The 24069-nt window shown below is 33.2% G+C and overlaps 1 protein-coding gene and 1 long non-coding RNA gene across 2 annotated transcripts; both read left to right on the top strand.

Annotated features, from left to right (window-relative positions):
• Window positions 1–10526: 10526 nt before the first annotated feature.
• On the top strand, window positions 10527–11586 carry LOC144546417 (uncharacterized). Its single transcript, XR_013508770.1, has 2 exons — window positions 10527–10775; window positions 11237–11586. It is a non-coding gene; the product is annotated as an uncharacterized LOC144546417 (long non-coding RNA).
• A 10324-nt stretch (window positions 11587–21910) lies between these two features.
• On the top strand, window positions 21911–23642 carry LOC144546519 (AAA-ATPase At3g28510-like). The gene is made up of 2 exons (XM_078295066.1): window positions 21911–22381; window positions 22660–23642. Exons 1-2 carry the CDS (start codon window positions 21966–21968, stop codon window positions 23639–23641), a joined length of 1398 nt encoding a protein of 465 aa, XP_078151192.1. The 5' UTR covers window positions 21911–21965; the 3' UTR covers window position 23642.
• Window positions 23643–24069: the final 427 nt, after the last annotated feature.

Below are 24069 nucleotides of genomic sequence, written 5' to 3' on the forward strand. Positions count from 1 at the left end.
TGAATAGTGCCCTGTTTTTGAAGTAAAAACTTATTCGTGGCATGATGATCTATTCAGGCGAGTCAACGTGTTCACCTTTTTTATTGTTGCTTTCAAAAAATAAAAGTGTTTATATTTTAATTGGGATCAATTTATTCGGTTAGGTAAAGTAAAAATCGAATGAAGCGATCATAAATAATACCTAAAAGTGAACCAAATTGAATGTTAAAATTTAAAACATGTTGATTTCAATGATTATCCGAACATGTTTATTAATATCCAACATTAATTAAAAATTAATAATAATGCCCAAACCGGCCATTGAATGGCCAGTCCTAATATATATATATATATATATATATATATATATATATATATATATGAGATGGGCTACGGTGAGTTGCAAAGTAAAACGCGTTTCTATTTCACGCCGTATTTTTATTTTGAAAGTCCAAACGACCGATCCCAACCGTTAGATGTTTAATCCATATTGAAATGTGCTTGGAGACCAAATTTTACATATTTTGGAATTTTTTTACTATTTATTAAGAATTTTTTGAAATTGCTGTTTCGCTGTGAACAGTAAAAAACAGTAAAATTTTCTGGACCATCAGATCAGCGACTTTCAAAATTGCTTAATAAATAGTAAAAAAATTCCAAAAAATGTAAAATTTGCTCTCCAAGCACATTTCAATATGGAGAACAAGATGAACGGTTCGGATCGATGTTTTGCACTTTAAAATCGCAAAATATGAGTGTGAAGTAAAATAGTCGCTTTACTTCGCAACTCACCGTAGTTGGTCCAGAAAATTTTACTGTTTTTTACTGTTCACATCAAAACAGCAATTTTCAAAAATGCTTAATAAATAGTAAAAAAATTCCAAAAAATATAAAATTTGGTCTCCAAGCACATTTCAATATGGATTAAATATCTAACAGTTTGGATCGGTCATTTGGACTTTCAAAATAAAAATACGGCGTGAAGTAGAAACACGTTTTACTTCGCAACTCACTGTAGCCCATCTCTCTCTATATATATATATATTAGACACCATAAAGAGCAAGATAATGAAATCTATGATTAAAATTTCATTTTTTATAAATATTTGTTAGATTACTTATTTGGAGGTATAATTAGCATATTTCCCGTTTTTTAGTATAATTTTGCGTATTTACTCTATTTTAGTGTAATTTATTAAAATTTAAAGTAATTTAACGTAATTTAGTATAATTTTGCTTATTATACATTAAAATAAGTAATCTAACAAATATTTTAAAAAGGTTGAATTTTTAATCTTAGTATAATTTAACGTCATTTAATGGCAGGTTAAAAAAAAGGTTGGACCGGCTATTGAATGGCCAGTTTGGGCATTTTTAAAAATACTCAGAAATTGTGGATATTATTATTAATTTGTAATTAATGTTGGATAATAATAAAAATGTCGGATGATTATCGAACTTTGCAATTCAGAGAAATAAGAATTCTCAAGTCCCAGACAGTAGAGGAAATAAAGAAGAGAAAGAAAAAAGAGATTCCCTGACATAAAAATGGAATCAAGGAAAAAAAGTTTCCTAAGTGGGCCCAAATGGGAGGTACGTGGTGTATGTTAAAGGTAGAACCCTTCTCCCACTTAAAAAGAAAGGCAAACGCTGCCAATGCCTTTCACAAAAAAAAAAAATTATAAGATTAACATGTCATGTTAGTTCCCTTGTCTATTTTTCAAAATAAATCATTGATTAATTTAATTTAAATACATAGTCTAAGTTCTTATATAATTGTAGTGTGTGTATTGAATTCTAAATTTTAAAATTTGCACATCTGTATTTTTGAGTAATGTTAGTTATAAGAATAGAAGCACATAATAAATACTTATTGTATTACTTTTTTAAATGTCAAATAAAGCAAGATGGTGACGGGTCCTCTCATCCTATTCTAACCATTCCATGTGCAGTGTTCACTAAATTAACTTTGAAGGATTTTTTTTTTTTTGGCTTTCTTACTTGAAATACCTGGAAATGTCAAATAGAGCAAGATGGGAAGCGCATATGTTTATTCAAGATATGTGTGGATGTCCGACTACATTAGTTACTAACATATCAAATTTTAAATTACTTGTGTGTTGGAGATCTTGTGTCCCGTGATCGGGTACCAGAGCAATGTGCTGATATTTTCCTGTATCATCTGTGGCAACATGGACCGAGCCAGCTCCTCGTCCAAGTCCAAGCGAGTCATCACATCTGGGGTGTGTTTAGAGGTGCTATCGGGTCGGGTTGGGTCCGGATACTATTATATTTGGACCCGTACCCTAAAAGTGTTTGGTTCAAATTTCGATCCATACACTTATCTGTTTCAATTCGGATCGGGTCCGGATCCGGGTACCTATCTACCCATAGATATTTCAGGTCAAGTCTTTCGGTTCCGGGTAGATATATACCCATAACTTGTTTGTAGATTATCGGGTCCGGTTCGGATACGGAGCGGTTCCGGATCCGGAGCGATATATATCACAAAAAAATCAAGAGGATGGAGAGAAAATAACTTTTGAAAAAAAATATTGAAGAAAATATATAATTTTTAAAAAGTAAAATATTAGAGATAATGATTTCATTTTCTATGGTTCAAAAAATTTATGAATAGAATACTAATAATTTGTAGAAATGAGAGCAATAAATTTTAATTTCATTATTATGCAAAGGATATTAAGGAAAATATTGAAGGATGCATCCATAGTAATAAATTTTATTTAAAAAATTAATGCGGTTGTTATAGAAGGAATAAATTTGGCATCCATCTATTTGTATAAACATAGTGAATATGTCACTACATTCTATTTTCTCATATTCAAAAAAGTACTGGGCTCACCACAGTTTATGCAAAAATTAATATGCAAAGTTGTATTTTTATATATTAATAGTTATTAATATATGTTTTATCGGGTATTTATACAGGTATCGGGTCGGGTTCGGTTATGGGTCAGATAATTAAATAAAACCCATATCCTACCCCATTACAGTATCGGTTATGGTTCGAATCCATAATTTAAATTATTAATTATTTAACCATACCCATAATTTAACCGGTTATATTTTTTAAACCATACCCTATCCAAATTAATCGGATCCGGGTCGGTTCCGGGTTGGATCCGGTTCAGTTCCAGATCGGATCTGGGTAATCGAGTAAAAGTAGCATCTCTAGGTGTGTTTTGTACCACTGGATGATGTCATACTAAAAAAATTACAAGCATTGTTTTTAGCACAAATTTGGTACAAATCTGGTCCAATTTGATTTAAATATGGTTTAATTTGGTCAAATATGATAAATTAACAAGCTGGTTAGTTTTGTTATTTTTTAGGGATCTTTGGTACAAGTTTGGTCTTATTTGGTATAGTTTTCGGAAAATTTACACTAGTGAAAAAACAGGAATCAGGATCGGCCTATCTGGATCGGTTATATGGGACACCCGATCCTAATAAGTATCTGGATCGGTTTATTTAAAAAAACCGATCCTAAAAACTATTCAGGTCGGTTTTTAGTAACAACTGATCCTAATTTATTACTATTAGGATCGGTTTTTTGTGGGAACTGATCCTGATACTATCAGGATCGGTTTTTAAATAAAACCGATCCTAATAGTTCAATCATTTGGATCGGTTTTTACTACAAACCGATCCTGATAGTATCAGGATCGGTTTTAACCAAAAACCGATCCTAATAGTTTGAACTATTAGGATCAGTTATTGGTTAGAACCGATCCTGATAGTAATTAAGAAATTAGAAAGATAATTTGTTTTTATTCCTTGAATAAATATATTAGTTATACAAATGGAATGTAAAATTGGCCGATATCACATACTTGATACTTCACATGCTTCTCTCTCTCTCCACACTCTGAATGGTTGCAATGAAGAAAAGATGTGGTTGCCGGTACTGCTGCAATTGAAGAATTTAAGAAGGGATGGTGTTCCATAGAGAGGCTAATATAGTGAATCCTAATTCATGTTATTTTATAAATTATTTTAATAAATTATCTTATAAATGATTTCGATGTAACATTTGGCAAATTTGAACAAGAAAGAGATACATTTTCAGAGAATAGACAACTAAATTGCAAGCAGCATATCACAACACCTATCCCCCCATTAAGTGTCATTGCTGATGACAAACCTCCGAAAGAAACAAAAACACACACCAAGACAACCATAAATCTAGAATTCCAAAACATATAAGATTACACTTTTTCTCTCAAAAAAAAGGAAGATTACACTTCTTTTTTTTGGTAAAAAGCCTAGGTCCAGTTTCATTAAGAAACAGTGTTAAATTACAAAACACAGTAAAAATATTCAGAGCTACAGTCATCCAAAATTCAAAGAACCAACATTTTTCAGTCTGACTCTTCATTTGGTTCTTCATCTGACTCCGAAGATCCTTCATCCATCTCTTCCCCTTTCTTTGATGATCCTTCAACTAACTTTTTACTCAACTCTTTTTTTTATTAAAGTTTGTATCTTCATATTTCTCTCGGTAAATCCTACTGGCACCAAAAGGGAAGAACCACCCACTTGTCCGCTCTTCCAGTCCTTAATGGAAATGACTGGCGAATTCATTTGCATTGTGATTGTATTATCACGACCGTACACCTTGGTTCATATGTTTATTCTATGGAATTAAAAAAAATTATATCTTTCTAGTTTCTTAAAAAAAATATCTATTATTTTTTTCATAAAGAACAATTGCTGAATTTTTATTAGGATCGGTTTTATTGTTAATAACCGATCCAGATAGTATCTGGATCGGTTATTATCAAGAAAACCGATCCAGAAGGTATCTGGATCGGTTATAATGCATAGAACCGATCCAAAAGGTATCTGGATTAGTTATAATGCATAAAACCGATCCAGATACCTTCTGGATCGGTTATAATGCATAAAACCGATCCAGATGTTAATGTTATAAATTTTACAAGTTATCCAGAACCTATCAGGATCAGTTCTTATAAAAAACCGATCCTAATAGTCAACTATTAGGGTCAGTTTTTTATAAAAACCGATCCTGATAGTATCAAGATCTGTTTTATTTCTAACAACCGATCCTAATAGTGCATATAAGGCTGAATTCAGTCCGATTTTTGTCAGAAACTCGTCTCTCTTCCTAGGTCTCGCCTCTCTTAATTAGCGCAACAGCTATTTTGCCCTGCTAATATTCAGCTATCTCAGCTCTTTTTCTCAGGTACATTTGATCATCTCTTTTCTCAAATTTGATATTAATGGAGCACTAAACCCTAAACCCTAAACCCTAAATTCGGCCTATACAAGTGGGTTATGATCCCCGCTCAAAATCTAAACCTTATAAATTTTTCTTTAGCTCTTTTATTGGTTCCACAAGCTTTTAAGTTTGAATACCTGTAACATCCGTAATTTTATAAATACCTCTGAACTTAGTTTTTTTTTTATTTACTTATTTATAATTATGAAAAATGTGAAGGTTTAAAACACAAATAGTCCATTTTATTTTTGAAAAGAAAACGTGGCATTATTTTAACCACGTGGGCCCCATGCATGAATTACCCCCACTCTTAACCGACTTTCATTTGTATATCTTAAATACATTTAATCTCTCCATTTGAATAAAATCAGAAGAGAATAAAAAGAAACAGAAAGCGAAAGAATGAGAGAAAAAAAAATAGAAATATTTTTATAAAAGAAATATTGTTATGATATTGATAATCCGTCTGATTGAAATTCTGACTACGTCGCGCTGATTATGTACAATTATTGCAATCTGATTTGGATTTCTGGATTGATCACTATCAGGTAACCGGACTTCTCTATAATCTGTGTTTTCGTTTTGGTTGATTGAATTGCATTTTGAATTGGATAATTGAATTGGGTTTGGATTATGATGCATATTTAACGGAATAGCGGGTCTGTGGTTCGAATTTGATTTGTGAAATGATATGATCGTGTGTTATGAGAATTTGAGAAATGATATGATTGTGTGAAATGAAATGATATGGATATTGTGTGACTTGTTTTATTGATAACCCAGACCCAGGTGCTATCGCCGGTTAAATATGTATTCATAATTTGATTTGAATTTGTGTGGATTAATCCAGTCTGTTTGAATGGTTGTTTAATTAAGCCAGTTATAAAGAAGCGCATCGTTAAATAACCGGTTACTGAGCTTTGTAGCTGACGCCGTATTGTTTCTTTGTGTTTTCTGTTTGCGACGTAGGTTGACGGGACGATGGATGGATGCGAGGGTGCCTCTCTTGTCGCGAATCCCGGCCCGGCGGCGGGGTTGTGACAATACCTCTTCTCATTTCAAGTTTTCCTTTAAATGCAGATATTTGGATGCACATGCTATATGTGTAATTTATGAGAAAATATATTAGCTATATATGACCTATATATTCTTTATATGTTGAGATTTTCTTTACAAGTTTGAATACCTCTTCTTATTTCAAGATTTGCATGCACACGCTTTTGAGTTTGCTATATATATGCTATATGAGCATTTTTTTTTATTTCAACTTGTAGGATATATGCTATATGTACATCACTTAATTAGGTTCCGATTTTCCGGTTTAATTTTGTAGATTGGCTATTATCGAGAGATTTGGTGCAGCGATCGATCTTCATCTCACTCGGTACGGCATCTAAAAAAGTTGTAAGTACAACATGTATAAAACTCATGTTTAATTAGTTTTGTGCATGAATGTGTATTTTGATAACTAGAGTATGTAGATGTATATATATTAGGTATTTAGCTAGAGTATTGTCTTATGAGCCACAACCGCATGATTAATGCCTTTAGGTCATGATACCCATTCAAAATTAATCCATTAGGGATTAATTTTGAATAGTCCCCATTTTGGGACTGCTCTTTGAATACTTTGTCTCATTTAGGATGTGGCCACATGTTAATCGTGTTTTAGCATTTAAGAAAATTTCGGCAGCATTTCTCCTTAGTTCCCTGAGTATTCGGGGAACTAAAGGGAAATGCTGCAGAAATTTTCTTAAATGCTAAAACACGACTAACATGTGGTCACTACTGAGACAAAGTATTCAGAGAGTGGGATAGGATGGTAACCCGGCCCCATGTAAGCCCTATTGTGAACAGAATTGAGTACCCCAAACCTTATTCTTAATTAATTGTGTTTATTATAATTGCAGATGGACCGCAGTTGGATGTACGAAGCATCACATCTATCTGATGAATATATGACAGGTGTCGAGGAATTTATCCGAGTTGCTATGGAAGATATGGCGAGCAAGGGGAGTGCACTGATGTCTTGTCCTTGTCGTGATTGTAACAATGATCAAAAATTTTCCAACCCGAACCAAGTGAGGAACCATTTATTCCGTCGTGGATTCAAGCAAGGATATAAGTGTTGGTTATGGCACGGTGAGAGTTTGCCAACCAACATAGGTACTGAGCATTAGGATTACCATACAGGTGATAATGACGGGAATAATCTCCGGGGATTGGAAGCCGACATAGGCACTCGTACCCAGCATTAGGAATACCATATCGAAGAAAATGATGATATGGTGGTAGATAGATGTGATAATTTTGATCAAATGTTACGTGATTTAGAAGAAGATTTTGATAATGATAAGCAGTATTGTTTATTTGAGAATTTGTACGAAGATTCTAATAAGGAATTGTATCCTGGTTGTTCGAAATTTTTAAAATTGAAAGGTGTATTAAAATTATATAACCTTAAAGCATCTAACGGTTGGAGTGATAGAAGTTTTACCGAGTTATTACAAATTTTGAAAGAAATGCTTCCGGATGGGAACAAGATACCACCTAATGTTTATGAAGCAAAGAAAATATTGTGCCCAGTGGATTTGGAAGTTCAAAGAATACACTCGTGTCCAAATGATTGTATATTATATCGAAATGAGTATAAAGATCTTCACGAGTGTCTCAAATGTGGTGTATCACGTTACAAACCAAAGCAGATAACCAGCGGTAAAAGTGATGATTGTAAACTGAATAAATGACCTCCGGCAAAAGCATTGTGGTACCTCCCCGTGAAACCGAGATTCAAACGTTTGTTCTCAAATGCTAAAGATGCAAAATTAGTGCGTTGGCATGCCGATAACCGGAAAAAAGACGGAAAATTAAGGCACCCTGCTGAGTGGAGAAATATTGACAGAGAGTTTTTGGAATTCGGACGTGACCCTAGAAATCTAAAGCTTGGGCTGAGTGCAGATGGAATAAATCCGCACAGTAGCATGAGCAGCAAGCATAGCAGTTGGCCGGTTCTATTGTGCATTTATAATCTTCCGCCTTAGTTATGTATGAAGCGCAAATACATCATGTTGACCTTGCTCATATCAGGACCCAAACAGCCCGGAAACGACATAGATGTGTATCTAGCACCATTAATTGAGGATTTAAAAGAATTATGGCAACCCGGAGTGCAGATATTTGATGCATACAGTAAGGAGAAATTCACTTTACGGGCCATACTTTTCTGCACCATTAATGATTTTCCGGCTTATGGAAATTTATCGGGTTACAGTGTCAAAGGAGAGAAAGCGTGCCCTGTTTGCCTGGACGATACAGTCGATGTGTGGCTACCTAACTCCTCTAAAAACGTGTACATGGGTCATCGTAGATTTCTTCCTGCCAACCACGTACACCGAAAAAGAAAGAAAGAATTCAATGGAAAGACCGAGAATACCAGAGCAAATTATCCGTTGACCGGTAAAGCTGTTTACTCGCGAGTAAAGGATATCAAAGTTCAATTTGGGAAATTTAAAAAAAAGGCGGTGAGAAAGAAAGGGGCACCGAAAATTAGTTGGAAGAAGAGGTCAATATTCTGGGATTTACCATACTGGCAGCACTTAGATGTTCGACACTGTCTCGATGTGATGCATATGGTTAAAAATGTGTGTGATTGCCTGATTGGAACATTATTGAATATTCCGGGTAAGACTAAGGACGGTATCAATGCTCGGAAAGACATGCAATTCTTGAACATACGGTCGGATCTACAACCAACAGAGAAAGAAAGAGAAAGTGGGAAAACTTGTATATATCTAAAACCCGCAATGCATACGCTATCGAAAGCAGAGAAGAAAAGCTTATTGGAATGCCTTCATGGTGTCAAAGTTCCATCTGGATATTCTTCGAATTTTAAAAACCTAGTTTCACTGGAAGATTTAAAATTGACAGGAATGAAGTCTCACGACTGTCATGTTTTAATGACACAGCTTCTTCCTGTTGCAATTCGGGGCATATTGCCAAAGTGTGTTAGGTAGCCCATCACGAAGCTTTGTTTTTTCTTTAACGCCATCTGTTGCAAAGTAAATGATCATGATACGCTAGATGCTCTGCAGAAGGAGGTTGTTGTCACTCTTTGTCATCTTGAAATGTATTTTCCGCCGTCCTTTTTTGATATCATGGTTCATTTAATCGTTCACCTAATTAGAGAAATTAAGATGTGTGGACCTGTCTTCTTGCGGTACATGTATCCGTTCGAGAGATACATGGGCTTGTTAAAGGCATATGTGAGGAATCGATATCAGCCTGAGGGAAGCATTGTAAGAGCTTATGCTGCCGAAGAGGTTATTGAGTTTTGTACTAATTACATGGACGATGCGAAAGCTATTGGCATCCCTAAATCTCGGCACGAGGGTAGACTTCACGGGGTAGGCACAATCGTGAGATACTTGTGTGACGACGAGCTCAAAAGTATGTCATCATAGATCTCATTTGAAAGATAAAATTGCGTAGAAGACGTTTGTGGTTTTAGATTCGTAAAATTCCTTATAGATCGTGAGAAATGTGGACGAGATTGAACAAATAAAATTGGGGGATAATAGGAGGATGAGAGTGGAGGGACAATTATCATGGCCCTTTAGAAATAGAGTTCATCGAATAGTAGTTAATACTGCTACAACCAATGGTAAATACTTTTATTTGTTTTTGGCAGAATAAATATTTAATATTATTTTATTCACTGGTCTCTCCATAATTGTTTTTGGCAGTATGTGCGGGAATATTACGGAGATAAGCCTGCGGGGACAATTATCAGCTCCCAAACTAAAAATAGATTAGAGAAATATACTTCAGTCAAGATCTCCAGAATTTTCTATTCAAGTCAACAATGAAATGCGCAAGAGGCACAAAAATCGGATCTCCATATATATATAGCACAGGATACTAGAGGACTTTTATATAAATTGAAGACTTTTATATAGATAAGGATCAACTTCATATAAATTGAAGACTTTTAAGTCTAATTAAATAAATTTAAAACTTTTTAAGGACCGGAAATGGTTTTAGTTGGATGATATTTGTGTAATTTACACTTGCAATAACCCATCTAGAAATAAAGAAAAAGGTGATTAACTCGTATAGTATACAACGAAACATCTAAATTTGAAACCCATGCATTGCCGCAACGTCCATTTATAACTTTTTCTTCAAAAAAAGGTATTAATTAATTAACCATATCCATTGCCCTGTGAGCTCATAATTAATTAAATACATTCAAGCACCTGTAAGTATATATACCATGATCTGACCTCCTGTAAGTATATATACATGCAAGCACCACATGTAGAACTCGATCAGAGATTTCACCTCAACCCAATAAGAAAAAATCAAGAAAGAAACATAACATGAACAAAAGCCTATTTTCTCTTCTTCTTATTCTTCATGTTTTTTTCTTATCCTCTAGTATGGCTCGGCCATCCCCTCGCAAGTTAGTCTCCTCCTTTGGCCCATGGTTACCTATATATAATGTCTCAAACCCGGAAATCCAAGCATATGGCTCGTATGTCTCTCTCTCTATCTCTCTCTACATACTCACATATGTTTTGTAATTCGGTAATTGTAATGGTCATTTTATCCAAAAGATAACAATTGGAGTGGTGATTTTTTTGACAAAAAATAAGGATTAAGCCCTCAATTGATATGAAATATATGATTTTTTTACACCATTTCTCTGTCTATGAGTCAGTTACCGGTCACCTCATTGTTTAAAACTGAATTATCCCCCTTAACGCTGTAATAACCTTCTATGAAAATAAATTAGGATTCAAAATTTCTCATCTTATTAGTCACTAATCATTACTTTTATTGTTGGGTGATAAAAATAATGTGAACCAGAGTAACCAGTAGCTGAAACTTTTGTCACATACCCAATTAAGGGAAAATCCATTAGTTTCTTCTTTTAATTAAAAGAGTTGTTATGTCATAGTTATGTAATTTGATTATAGCTAGTATCTCTTGCAGCTATGGTGTTTCAGAGTACAACAAGAACACAACAGCACACCTCGAGTTCATAAAGGTCGTCAATGGATCATATTATTTATCGTATTACACTTATCAAAATCAAGTTAAATTTTTACTCTCGGTGGAGGCGAAGAACTGCACCCACACCAACAGTTCCACTTCAGGGGGATCCTAGACCCGGCTATTGCTACAAAACTTTTGTTTATCTCAAAAGCTTGGGGTAGGTTTTTGTGTTTTTCAAATAAGATGATCGACAATAATTGATTTGTTATAGATAGTTTCTTCAGTAGCTCGAATTGTTATGTTTTGGATCACAGACTTGTTTCACGTTATGTTGCTTTGTTTCTCTATATGCATTTCGTGAAGCTTTACACTTTAGTTGATGTGGGGACGACTGGGTGATTGGAAAAACAATGACCATTACATGTTGTGCATCAAAGTATTAATATCTTATCTTCTAAATAATTATATCTGTGAAGGTTGACGCGAAGATAAGTACGGGAACTGAAAAACGGGAGACCATATAATTAGTGAGAACCATAGAGAAAGAATATTGTAGGGATTTTAGAATAATATTTAGTGGAGAACATATAATATATTTTTAGAATAATAATTAGTGGAGACCATATAATTAGTTAATACCATAGTACATATATAATTTTTTTTAAATGAGATGCGGGAATTTTGAGAGTACTGAAGTGAGGCTACTTAAATAATTATTCACAAATTTTTTTTTTATAAATGATTGGTAAATTATTCACAGATTTAATTAGATTTTGAGCCTCATAAAAATAATGTATTTAATGATTGTTATTCAAAAAACAAAAACTGTTGTATCTATTTTTAAAAATGTTGTATCTATTTTTGAAAAAAATTGAAACTTTTAAGTTATTTAATGATTGTTATTCAAAAAGAATTCTCAAAATAGATATAACTTTTTGTAAATTAAATGTCTTAGAAAGATCACAATATTTTCTGGATTATCTAGAAGTGACTTTTGAACCGGGATCAATAACTCAGAATCTAAGCATTTTATTTTTTTTCTAATAACCCGACCTGAAAAATATTGATCCGGGTTATTTATTGCAGTCTTTTTAATAAATCAAATTATATTATATTTCATCTATTTTCAAAGAAATATTTTTAACATTTCTAATATTTTAATACAAAAAATTAAAAAATTAAAAAAAATTCTGTTTTATAAAAAAAAAATGTCGTGGGAACCCCATGGTCCTTATGGTTTTTGAAAAAAAAAAACCAATCATATTGGTTCCGTAAAATTCGTTTTATTAATTATGGTTTATGAAAAAAATTCACTCTCGACCCCTCAAGCCTGCCACCACTTCCCTTTATTAGCATTCAATCTGCTGCAACTGATTGAACACCGTCAGCTTTTCATTGTAGTTCGATCATAATTTCATGGTATGGATTGAACAACCATAGCAGCGGATGGGGAGACCTTTTCATTAACCTTTTTTTCTCTGCATTTTCTTACGATTCTGTTTATAGTTCAACATATTATTTTATTTATTCAGATGTGAATTCTTTTTAATGCTTATTCATACAAATACAAGTTATTATTTATGTTTACGGTTAAGTTTATTATTTTATTCTTTCAAATGTGAATTTTGTTTACTGATGTAGTTTATTTTTTCAGAAGTTGTAATTTGATTTGTTCATATGCTAATCTCAAGACAGGAGATAAGATTTTTTTTTTAATAGTTTTAAATGTGGTGATTAGCCTGCCAACATTCACAAAGACGCTACAACGAACATCAGGTATCGGTTCATCTTTTCTAATTGGAATCTGACTACCGCCATTTCGGATTTTAATTTTGGGAAAAGATTTGGAGAAAGAAGGCAATCCAATCACCATTTTAGTTTAGCACAACTGGCAACGAAAGGGGAAGAGAGGAGCGACACGAAACAAAACGAGACGAGACATGGGCTTAGTCCACTAGTGGAAAAACGAGACGAGACATCGCCTAAGTCAAAGTCATTCAAGTCCCGATTATCTTGGTTATCGAAAGACAATGGCATCGAATTATTTCATTATTAAATGTCTGGATCCACAATTTCTGATTTTGTATTTTTACATTTAAAAAAAAAGATGATATAATTAAGGAACATTTAATTCAACTAATAAAACTAAAAGGCGCCAATTTTTTTGCTTTTCCTTGCGTTAGTAAATATAAGGAAAAAATGATCAAACAAAAAGAAGAAATGAAGTGATAGGAGTTCAGTAGAGGGCATATTCTTGTAACTTCTAGTAAATAATTTGGATTGCTATTTTTGTAAGTTAAGTATTATTATGTGTACCGAATTTTAATTATATGATTTATTATTTAATCTGACAATTAGTAAGTAAAAAATTAACTAATTAAGTATTTTTTTTATTGAAGAAATTGGATTAGATACGACGACGAATTCTTATAATGATATAAAGGTATCAAAAGATTTTATTTTTGGCTGCACAATATGTTACACTGAAAGCGTCACATAAAATTCATAGAAGAACGATATATATGGATATGATCCATATACAGTTCCGAAATTATAAAATTGACACCACTTATGTTATCTCCACGTCGTGACAGTTCATTTAAGATCCCACTTATCTATCTTTTTTCTTAATTAGCACTTTGTTAACACTATTTTTTATCGGTTCCAGCTATTCACTATTCCAAATGTACAATCCAAACAATATTTTTACTAATCCGAATAGCATCATTTTTATACTAATATGAAAATCACTATTTATTTTTTATTTTTAAATTTCACTATTCTAGCTATTCTAACTTCCATTCAAACGTACCCTAAACAGAACATAAATTCTCTTTCGTTCGAAGCAGACACCATGTGATATCACTACCAACCGCATGCGTTTTGGGCCAGAGAAATTCACAAGAAGTTAGAGAAAAAATGTATAAATGCCATCCGCATGCGTTTTGTGACAAATTGCACGCTGTATGAATACATAACAGACCCACAAAGGAAAATGAGATAAAATGCACAAGTCCAAACTGATTGCTGTATAAATATGGCATCAACTAATCTGTTTTTCCTAAAAAAAATTATTTAATTATTATTTTATAAGATCAAAGATTAATTACACAACAATAATTGTCAGATTCTCGTACTAGAAGTGGACTCCTCCATAAATGTGGGGGACAGGTTCTTTAATAGTATATGAAAGCTATGGGTAGGGTAGCCAACCAAGTGATTCGCTCTCAGAACAAAAAAATTGATTATGAGCATATTATATTTATAATCTATATTATACAAGCTAATTTAGCTGCATTTCTGTAGAAGCATATATGTTGCTTTACTTTGCTACTTAAATATTTGATGATAATTTTTTTGTAAAGCAAAAGTTGCCCTTTCTGAAGTGAAGATATAATTACTTTATTTTTGGTTTAACATAATTAATTAGAACTTTTCATGCAAAATCTTTTACTTAGATTTGAGGTGTGACTTTGTGGGAATCTTCCGATAGAATAAGTGTAGGTCTTGTAATTAATTTTCTTGGCCCCTTTTTCAACATATTTTACGTATGAAAATTTTATTATATATAGTGCAGCATAAAAGAAAATTTTAAAATATTCAATGGAATACTGGTCTTGTTTATTTGTTGGGAAATATCTTTTAGACGGTGTCCTTATTTTTTGTATGATATTTAATTTCATACTTATTTCATGATCACTAAGATATTTTCTTTTTGTTGTGAATATGGTAGAAATAAAAATTTCGGCTTTAATTGGCTACTTGCATTGCATGCAAAACAGCTCATCCTTGTGATCCAGGAGCTTTCGCAATGGACGAATTTGAACCCAATTCATTATGAAACTTGGCATGAACAAATAATACATGAAGAATCACTCACTTTCCAACAAAAAAAAAAAAAAAAACTTTAATTTCATCCAAATACATAAATGTTATATATTCCGGTTGTAAGATTTACTATAATTTTTTATGAGAATCAAGATTTACTAAACATAAAATATTCCGGTTGTAAGATTTATTATAAAAAAGATGAAATTGTATTTAGTAGTTCAATATATTCTTCCCATATCATAAAGTTAAAATATATTTTAAAATTTTATTCACTAAAATGTATGGTATATACTGGAACAATCACAAACAGAATTATTGAAGGTTAATAAACTATAGAACAAAATTAATTTAATAGAGTAATTATTTCTTTCCCTGAACTTTCTCGCCTCAAACGTCCCCCAACTGTAACAAATTTCCACAACTGTCAAACCCCAGTAAAAATCAATAATAAAGTCTCTCTCTCTTTCTTGTGAAAGCCATAACATCAATTTCGTACCCCTCATCTTAATTTATTTCAACCTCCAATAGTAACTCTCTAAGAAGGAAAAGATCAAGATCAAGCAATTAGGGAACAACCAAGACAGAGCGAGATAGATTCGCATTGGTGTTGAGCGGGAAGCGGGGGAGGAGCAAGCGGAGGTAATACGATAGTTCTGGTGTCATCAATGTCGTTTAAGAGAGCATCGAGGTGACAGACGGTGTCGGCGGTTTGGCCAAGCCTAGATGCCGATGAGTTTATAAAGCTCCTATTTGGGTCGAGCCATATATCTGGATCGATCCGATAAGCACATGTTGTATTATTAGCTAGAATGAACTCGGCTGAAATCAAAATTTTGAAATGGGAAATAAATGGTTGGGTCTACAGTAGTTGGAGAAGAAATTATAGCTGAAATGAATTTGGGTGTCTATATTTGAGACTTCAATTTAGTTTAGTCGATTTGAATAAATCTGTTTCGAAAGACAGCAAGCTGAGAATTAAAAGAACTGGGCTTAGACATTTTTTTTTTTTCTTGGTCTCTGTTAAAAAGAAAAAGAAAATGGTAGATTAATTAAGAACTTGTGCCTTGAGCTGACAGTTTTGAAAGTTTAGGTAGAACAAAACATAATATGTTTTACATTTGATGAAGGCAGGGCCTGTTGAATGCTTTAAGATAGTTAATTAAATATTTCATAGAGTATGTACCTTAGATAAATAGAAACTTAATTATGAGGATACAGCAATTGTCTGTTGAATGCCTTGCAAAACACCACTTGTGCTGGGACGTGGCATTACTCCGTTAGAAGACCGTTGCCAACTACGACATTAGTTAACATCCATTAAACTAGTCATTATCAAGTCGTTCATACAATTAGTATTAAGGCATTAAACTCATGAGGAATCATTTCATTGTTTTAACTCATGCATTCGTTTTTCATTGTCACAATGCAGCTGGTAGAATCGTCACAAATTAAGTATTCTAGGTTTAACATCATAATTCCGGAGCTCACATATATGACCCTTATATACACAGAGAGAGAGAGAGACAGAGAGTGAGACACACACACGTTATTTCATAATCTTTTTGTCATTCAAAATTTTCTATTTAAATTTCTGTTGGAAAAACAATATATATGAAATTTCATGACCTTGTAGCGGGTCAAAATTTTGATTGTCAGGGTACAAGGAACATATATTTAGACAACAATGTTCGTTATTTTTTATACAAGCGTTGTCTTCCATGTGGAATTAAGTTTAATACTGAAGAACAACAAGAAGCACACGTGAGACATGATCCGGTGCACAACGGGACCGTTTTTTGTCGGCAATGTCGTCAACCTCTCCCGCCATTGACTAATGTGAGGATGGCGCATTCGGTTCATATTCATATCAACTTTGAGGAAGATCTGCAGTTCGGCCCGCCTCCTGAATTAGATGTGGAAGACGATTTGCCTCACGCCTTCTTCGCACAACTCGTTATTGACGAACAGCAGACCGGGTCTTCATCATCTTCATCAGACGAAGAGGAAGGCGAAGAGGAAGACGAAGAGGAAAACGAAGAGGAAGGCGAAGAGGAAAACAAAGAGGAAGACGAAGAGGACGGAGATTCCTCCTCTTCCTCAGGCGAAGAAGAAGGCCTTTATTAGGTTAAGAGTGTTTTGATTAATTATAGCTTAATAAATTTAATCCTTTACGTTAATGCTTTTGTTGTTTTAGTTTTAATAAAACAAGATTAATAGAAATGTCACATTAATATTTTCATATTAATGTAGATAATTAATATTTAATAATTTAATTTGAACTTTTGAACTTTCAGATTTTATAAAAAAAGTCCCACCTGACTCAAGTTATTTTGTTTATTATTTTCAGTTACTAATTTCATATTCCCATTGTGCAAAATGTTACACATGAGCATTTTATGCATGAAACAAGCATATTTTTTTGTACCAGCATTTTAATTATGTAATGAGCATGAAAGATATTATGTATATTTTATGTATGAGGCAACAGTAATTTGTAACATGACATAAAATATATTAAAATTTATGTACCAGACCGTGTATGATGAGATCTGAGTTGTATATTTTATTTTGTCACAAATCTCAAAGCGGACCATCCTATATTTCAAGTTTCAAACAGATTCTGAATGATTTTAGCTCATCATAACAGCTATGGGTATATATATTATACAAATATCGATATATATTAATTAATAGAAATAACAAACTAATTAACAATTAATATATCAATCCACAATTATTTTGATTATATCATCAATATTAACATGTTTATTACAAGCTAGATCAACTATTTTTTTTTACCTTGACAATTCGTTTCCTTTTGAAAAAGAGAGTGTAGGGAAATATTAATTTGAGCTATGATGCATATATTTAAAAATTTATTCATAACATCTTTAAGTCGATCTAAAGTGTATATATAAGCTACTCGATCTTAATTACTGCTACAAGGAGTCGTCCAATAAAGTAAACATGTTCAATATTCGTTCTAAATTGTTGAAATTTGCTCTCAAAACCTCTTCCCATTACATTTAATTCTTCTACAGCAAGCGTACGTACGTCATGCTCTGCACAAGCAGGAGATTTACCTGTCCGTTTTCGTTTTGCTTGAAAAGGTTTTGAGGGCAAAAAAGGTTGACAGGCACTAAGTGTTTATTTAGTGCATGATTTCGCCAAAGAAGAAATTATATTGAATATAGACACTAACTATATCACCAATGGGTTTTCAAGCCCAAGCCCAAGACACATTCGATTGTTCATGAGAGAACCAAGGGATTCAGTTACAAGTATAGCCAAGCTAATTAATATTCATGTTTTGATTAATTATGATAAACCTAAAACCAGACAACTTAGCATGACACGGTATTGAGGTTAGTATCTTTTATGTTTTATTTATTATATTCATTGCATATTTATATATAAAACATTTTAGATGATAGATAATTAAAAATGCTTTTTGCATGCATGCTATTATGTAGCTAGTAGGTAGGAAACAACTTGCTTGGTATAATACGTGCTGAATATTTTGATCGATGTACTTTTGTTTTTATTGTATCGTCTCAAATGCACAAACTAGGCTTATAGTTACCGAGGCAACATTTAATTTCTTTTTCATTATTGTGAATGCAATTGTAGAATTTACTACCAAGGACAAATAAGAACATATATAGTACTCTGACTCTTACAATAAATTATTTACTAACTGCTAATCAATTGTATAAATTATTTGATGACATGAATGCAAACAAAAAAAATATCAATCCTAATTAAGTAGTGATCTCCATTGGTTAAAATAGATGTACAAGATGGAATAAGTGTTTTTTTTAGAATAGAAAAAGAGTTGTATATAATTAAATAGGGAGAGAGGGAGGGAGAAACAAATGAAAAAATGAGAAATGGATGATACGGAAAATTAAAACTTGTTGTGTGTACTATTAAGACTTTCTAGTTTTATTATTAAGACTTGCGTTCTCCAATACAAAGACATGTAATTAAAACATTAAGAATTACCATTGACACTATTAAGACTTGTTATATGAGATGTAAGTAATAAAATCTGGACGTCAGCGGTATATTTAATAGTTTATCTACAGAGTATATTTAATTGGAAAACTATTATTGTGACTTGAGAAAAGAGCTATAAAAGCTTGTGAATATATAGGATTATTAAGACTTGTTGAAAGAACTATTAAGGCTTGGGTAAAATTACGATGGTAGAGGCAATCGGATGAAAAAGCCTAAGGCCTTGTTCGGCCTCCAAGTGGGAATGAGCACGGAAATTAAAATGAAAAGTACTGTTCTCATGGAAAAAAAAAATTCAGTTGAACTGAATTTTTTTTTTCTCATTTGAATAGTAACGCGGCCGAACAGGGTCTAAGAGAAAGAGAAGCTTTGTTGGAGCGGTGAAATTTCACGGAGAAACAGAAGAGGAGATCGGTAAAATCCAAAATCGCTGATCCAACGGTGGCTTCTGATTTTACTGTTTTATTAAGCCACCGTTGGATCAACGATATTCAAAGTGACTTAATAAATAGTTAAAAAATTTAGAAAAATATAAAATTTGGTCTCCAAGTACATATTAATATGGAGAACAAGATGAACGGTTTAGATCGGCTATTTGGATTTTGAAATTTGAAATTTAGACCGGTGGCACTTTGGCCGAAGTGCTACTGAAAGCATATTAGGGATCGAAGTGCTACCAAAATCTCAGAAATTAATAAGACATATGGCATATTAGGGATCCGTATGTGCTATCAAAATCGCATATTGGGGTAAAATCCAAAATCGCATTAATTTTCGGCCGAAGTGATACCAAAATCTCATATAACAAAATTCATAATTACGGAAACTAAATATGTTTTAATTACGGATCAAAATGTGTGTCTTATTTTGGGGTCATTTTCAATAAAATTAGTTTCCACTAAATACTAAATATGTGTATCCATATGACATTCATTTTGGGGTCATTTTAATTACGAATCAATATCTTGCAAAATTACGGATCTGCAAATAAGTTTAAAGAATAAAAGTAATTTATTTTTGCATTTTAAAAGAAAATGGTTGACGCAATGATAAGTAATGAAGATCCGTGTCTAATAGATAGTGGAACAACTAATACCATATTGAAAAGTAAGAAATACTTTTCATAATTGCATCTTGGTTTGAATAATATTCACACTATATCTGACACAATTAATTTAATAGAAGGCTCCAGAAGAGTTTGTATTTTGTTACCTGAAGGAACAAAATTAATAATAGATGATGTTTTATATTCAAGAAGATTCAGAAAAAATATACTAAGCTTTAAAGATATTAGAAAGAATGTTTATTATATTGACACTATGAATGACAAAAATTAGGAGTATCTTCATATCACATCTATTAAGAATAGCCAGAAAATCATAATTGAAAACATACAAGCAATTTCATCTTAATTATATACTACTTATATAAGTATAATAGAATCAAATATGATTGCTAACCCGAAGTTAGCTGTTTATAAGCCATTTTTTATATTTGGATAAGTCAATTGATAAAATAGAGTTGGACAAAAACTAGAGCATTCAAGGATCATGCTCAATTTGTAATGTGATAATTTCTGGTATGATAAGTTAATTATGAAAAAATTGTTATTTTTTACCAGGTTATACTTTGCTATACTATTTTTTAGTCAAACGTTTACGATAAATGTATTGAAAATTATTCCTATTTTAGCGTATGAAGTCCTATATAAGTGGAGAGAATGGTCAAGTAGCCTTGTATTGGTCATACATCGAGTCAATTTGTGAAGAAAGGTGATTCAATCCGATTCTTGTCGGCAAATTAATTACCATTAGATTTCACAGGTGAGTTCTTCAAAAACTTTTATTGTTTTGGCATTTAATTACCATCTGATTCCTTTGTCTTCTCCACTTGAAACATGTTATTTGTAATTAAAGTAACAGGTATTTGTAAGTCCGAGTTTTCTCATTAATATTTTTTATCTACATAAATAGTACTTGTTTATATTTTGTTGCCAGGAAATTCAACTTCAATTCTTGAAAACAGATAAAATAGGAAACATAACAAATATAAATTTATGTATACTTGTACAAAGAAGAAAATAAAATAGTAGAAATTTATGTTTTTTAAGGCTCTGATCGGAACAGAAAAGTATAAAATTTCAATTAATCAGATGAATATTTGTATATTCGAGTTTTAAGAATAGTCTTTCTATGAGTATCATAAATTCAATTTGATTAACTTTTTTTGTCTAGCTTTTAAGTCTGAGCCCTTGAGTATAATTTTGTGAAATTTTTTTTGAAGTACTTAAAAGTTATATAGTTCCTCTATATTTATATTCATTTTTGTTGTTGTTACAATAAAGAACAAATGATTCTAAAATTAGAAGGAAATTTCGAAAAAAAAGTAAGATATTAAAATAGACATATCAGATATATATTTCAATTTATAATCGGGTACTAACTTTTCTTATTAGAACATGATTTAATTAGATTTTAAAAAATAAGTATTTGAGAAAAGCAAAAAATAACTGAAGTTGCGCTCTGAAAATAGCAGCCCCTCTGATTAGGTATTTTTAAATTAGGTAACCTTGCTCTGAAAATATCGTTTAGCTTAATAGCCCCTTTAATTAGCACCAATTAGCAATTACTTAAAAATTTCTCTGACGAATTGACGTGCATTTTATCTCTGAGTCCTGCACCATTTTTTCTGCTTTTATTATTCTTGAGGAATAACAGGATCCGTCAAATCACCCAAGCCGCCACAAAATGATTATCTAAGCAATAACACTGGTAAAGGCATACAAATTTTCATTCATTTTCATATCCTTGTGTGTGTTTCTAGCTTATTAACAGTACTGGTCAAGAGAAAAATCCAGAGAGAAGAAAAATAAGAGAAAATGGTAGCAATACCAAGTTGGGCTGGTGCCGGCTCGGCAATGGCAAGCTTCTTCTTCGTATGGGCCATAGTTCGCAACCACATGCCGAAAGAACTTCATTTCTTCATCTCTACTACTTTCAGAAAGGCGTTTTCTTTTCTCAACCCTTTCAATCATATCAAATTGCATGAATACGATGGCAAGCACATGAGGAAAGACGAGCTGTACTCCGCTGCTGAGGCATACCTCAGCTCTGCGTGCCTTGAGCATGCCCGGAGACTAAAGGCTGAGCTGAGAAGGAAAAACGACCGGCCATTCATCACCATTGATGAATACGAGGAGGTGACCGACACCTTTTGTGGTGTGACAGTGTGGTGGCATGCCTCAAAGCAGCTTCCCATATCAACAACAACAGTTAGCAACATGGAAGAACGAAGGTGTTGAAAATTTACATAACATTCCAAAATGACTCTCTCTATATTTTTCTTATTAATATATTTTACACTTGTATACAATTGTAAATCGTAAGTTTAATTATTAAACGGATTCCATAATATTCCAAGTTAATTTGTAAATGTACGTACTTGCCAAACGCTTCAAGCTATTTTTTTCTAGATGCAGGTAGCAAACACTGTTCTGTTTTATTAATTAGTAAGACATTACTGGAGTAAAATTTTGTCTATTCCTAAATAATTTTTAAAATATTAATTAATAGGTTCTACCGACTCAGCTTCCACAAGCGCCACCGCAACTTGATAGAGAATGATTATCTGGAGCATGTCCTTACCAAAGGCCGTGCCATTATTGCACGCAATCGGCAACGAAGGCTTTTCACAAACATTGGAGGTGTGAGCCGCAGCATGGTATGGAGTCATGTAGATTTCGAGCATCCCGCTACCTTTGACTCACTCGCCATGGAACCCGAAAGGAAGAAAGCGATCATGGATGATCTTGTGATTTTTCGTGAGGGGAAGGAGTACTACAAGCATGTTGGCAAAGTGTGGAAGCGTGGTTATCTCCTGTATGGCCCACCCGGGACCGGAAAATCTACCATGATAGCAGCAATAGCCAACTTCTTAGAGTATGATGTGTATGACCTTGAGCTGACAGCAATCAAGAACAACACAGAGCTGAGGCAGATTTTTCTAGCAACAACCGCCAAGTCCATCATTGTCATTGAGGACATTGACTGCTCTCTCGACCTCACCGGTGAACGCAAGGACAAGAAAAAGAAGAAGTACAAGGATGAAACTCAGGCGCCACCATCAAAAGCTATCGAAGAAGTTGACATAACCAACAAAGTGACACTTTCTGGGCTTCTTAACTTTATCGACGGGCTATGGTCGGCATGCGGAGGCGAGAGAATTATTATCTTCACAACAAACCACATTGAAAAGCTCGACCCAGCACTGATCAGAAGAGGCAGGATGGACATGCACATCGAGATGTCATACTGCACCTTTGATGCATTCAAGGTGTTGGCCAAGAACTATCTCGGGATCGAGAATCACCCTTTGTTCGATTCAATCAAGGAGCTTCTTCTCGATGTGAAGGTGTCGCCTGCAGATTTAGCGGAAGGCTTGCTAAAAAATTCTGGAATAAAAGATGTGGATGTGTACCTACAAAATTTGATTAAAAATTTAAACAAATCGAAGGAAGAGGCAAAGAAAAATGCTAAAGACATGGTGGCCAATTAAAGGACAAATTCAAAGAAGAAGCTTTATTTTTTTTTATAAAAAACAATAATATTTCTCATAATTTAATAATTGAAAGAATCATTTATATTATTCAAACTTTTGTCCAACGCTTGCCCGCTTCCGCTTAGTTTTTGCCCCGTTGGAGTACTGTTTTCGGGTTAATTTGGCCCAACGCTGGGCCGCATCCGCTTAATGTCCCAACGCTCGCAGGCTTCCGCTTAGTTTTTGCCCCGCTGGACTGTTTTCGGATCATTTTTCACCGACGCTTGGCCGCATCCGCTTAGTTTTGGGGCCATTTTTCACCGACGGTTGGCCGCATCCGCTTAGTTGCCCCCACATGGCTGATTTTTTTCCCGTTTTTTTATTTTTACTTCAAGTTTCAAACTTCCAATTTTTTTTCCAAACACCAGATTTCATATTTTATATTT

The sequence above is a fragment of the Carex rostrata genome, chromosome 29 (assembly GCF_964058835.1).
Source record: "Carex rostrata chromosome 29, lpCarRost1.2, whole genome shotgun sequence".
Taxonomy (NCBI): Eukaryota; Viridiplantae; Streptophyta; class Magnoliopsida; order Poales; family Cyperaceae; genus Carex; species Carex rostrata.

What these genes read in the sequence shown, in the direction of transcription:
- LOC144546519 (XM_078295066.1), top strand. Translation starts at nt 21,966, where the DNA reads ATGGTAGCAATACCAAGTTGGGCTGGTGCCGGCTCGGCAATGGCAAGC. An exon ending in AGCAACATGGAAGAACGAAG is followed by an intron (nt 22,382 to 22,659) that starts GTGTTGAAAATT and finishes ATTAATTAATAG; the next exon opens with GTTCTACCGACTCAGCTTCC.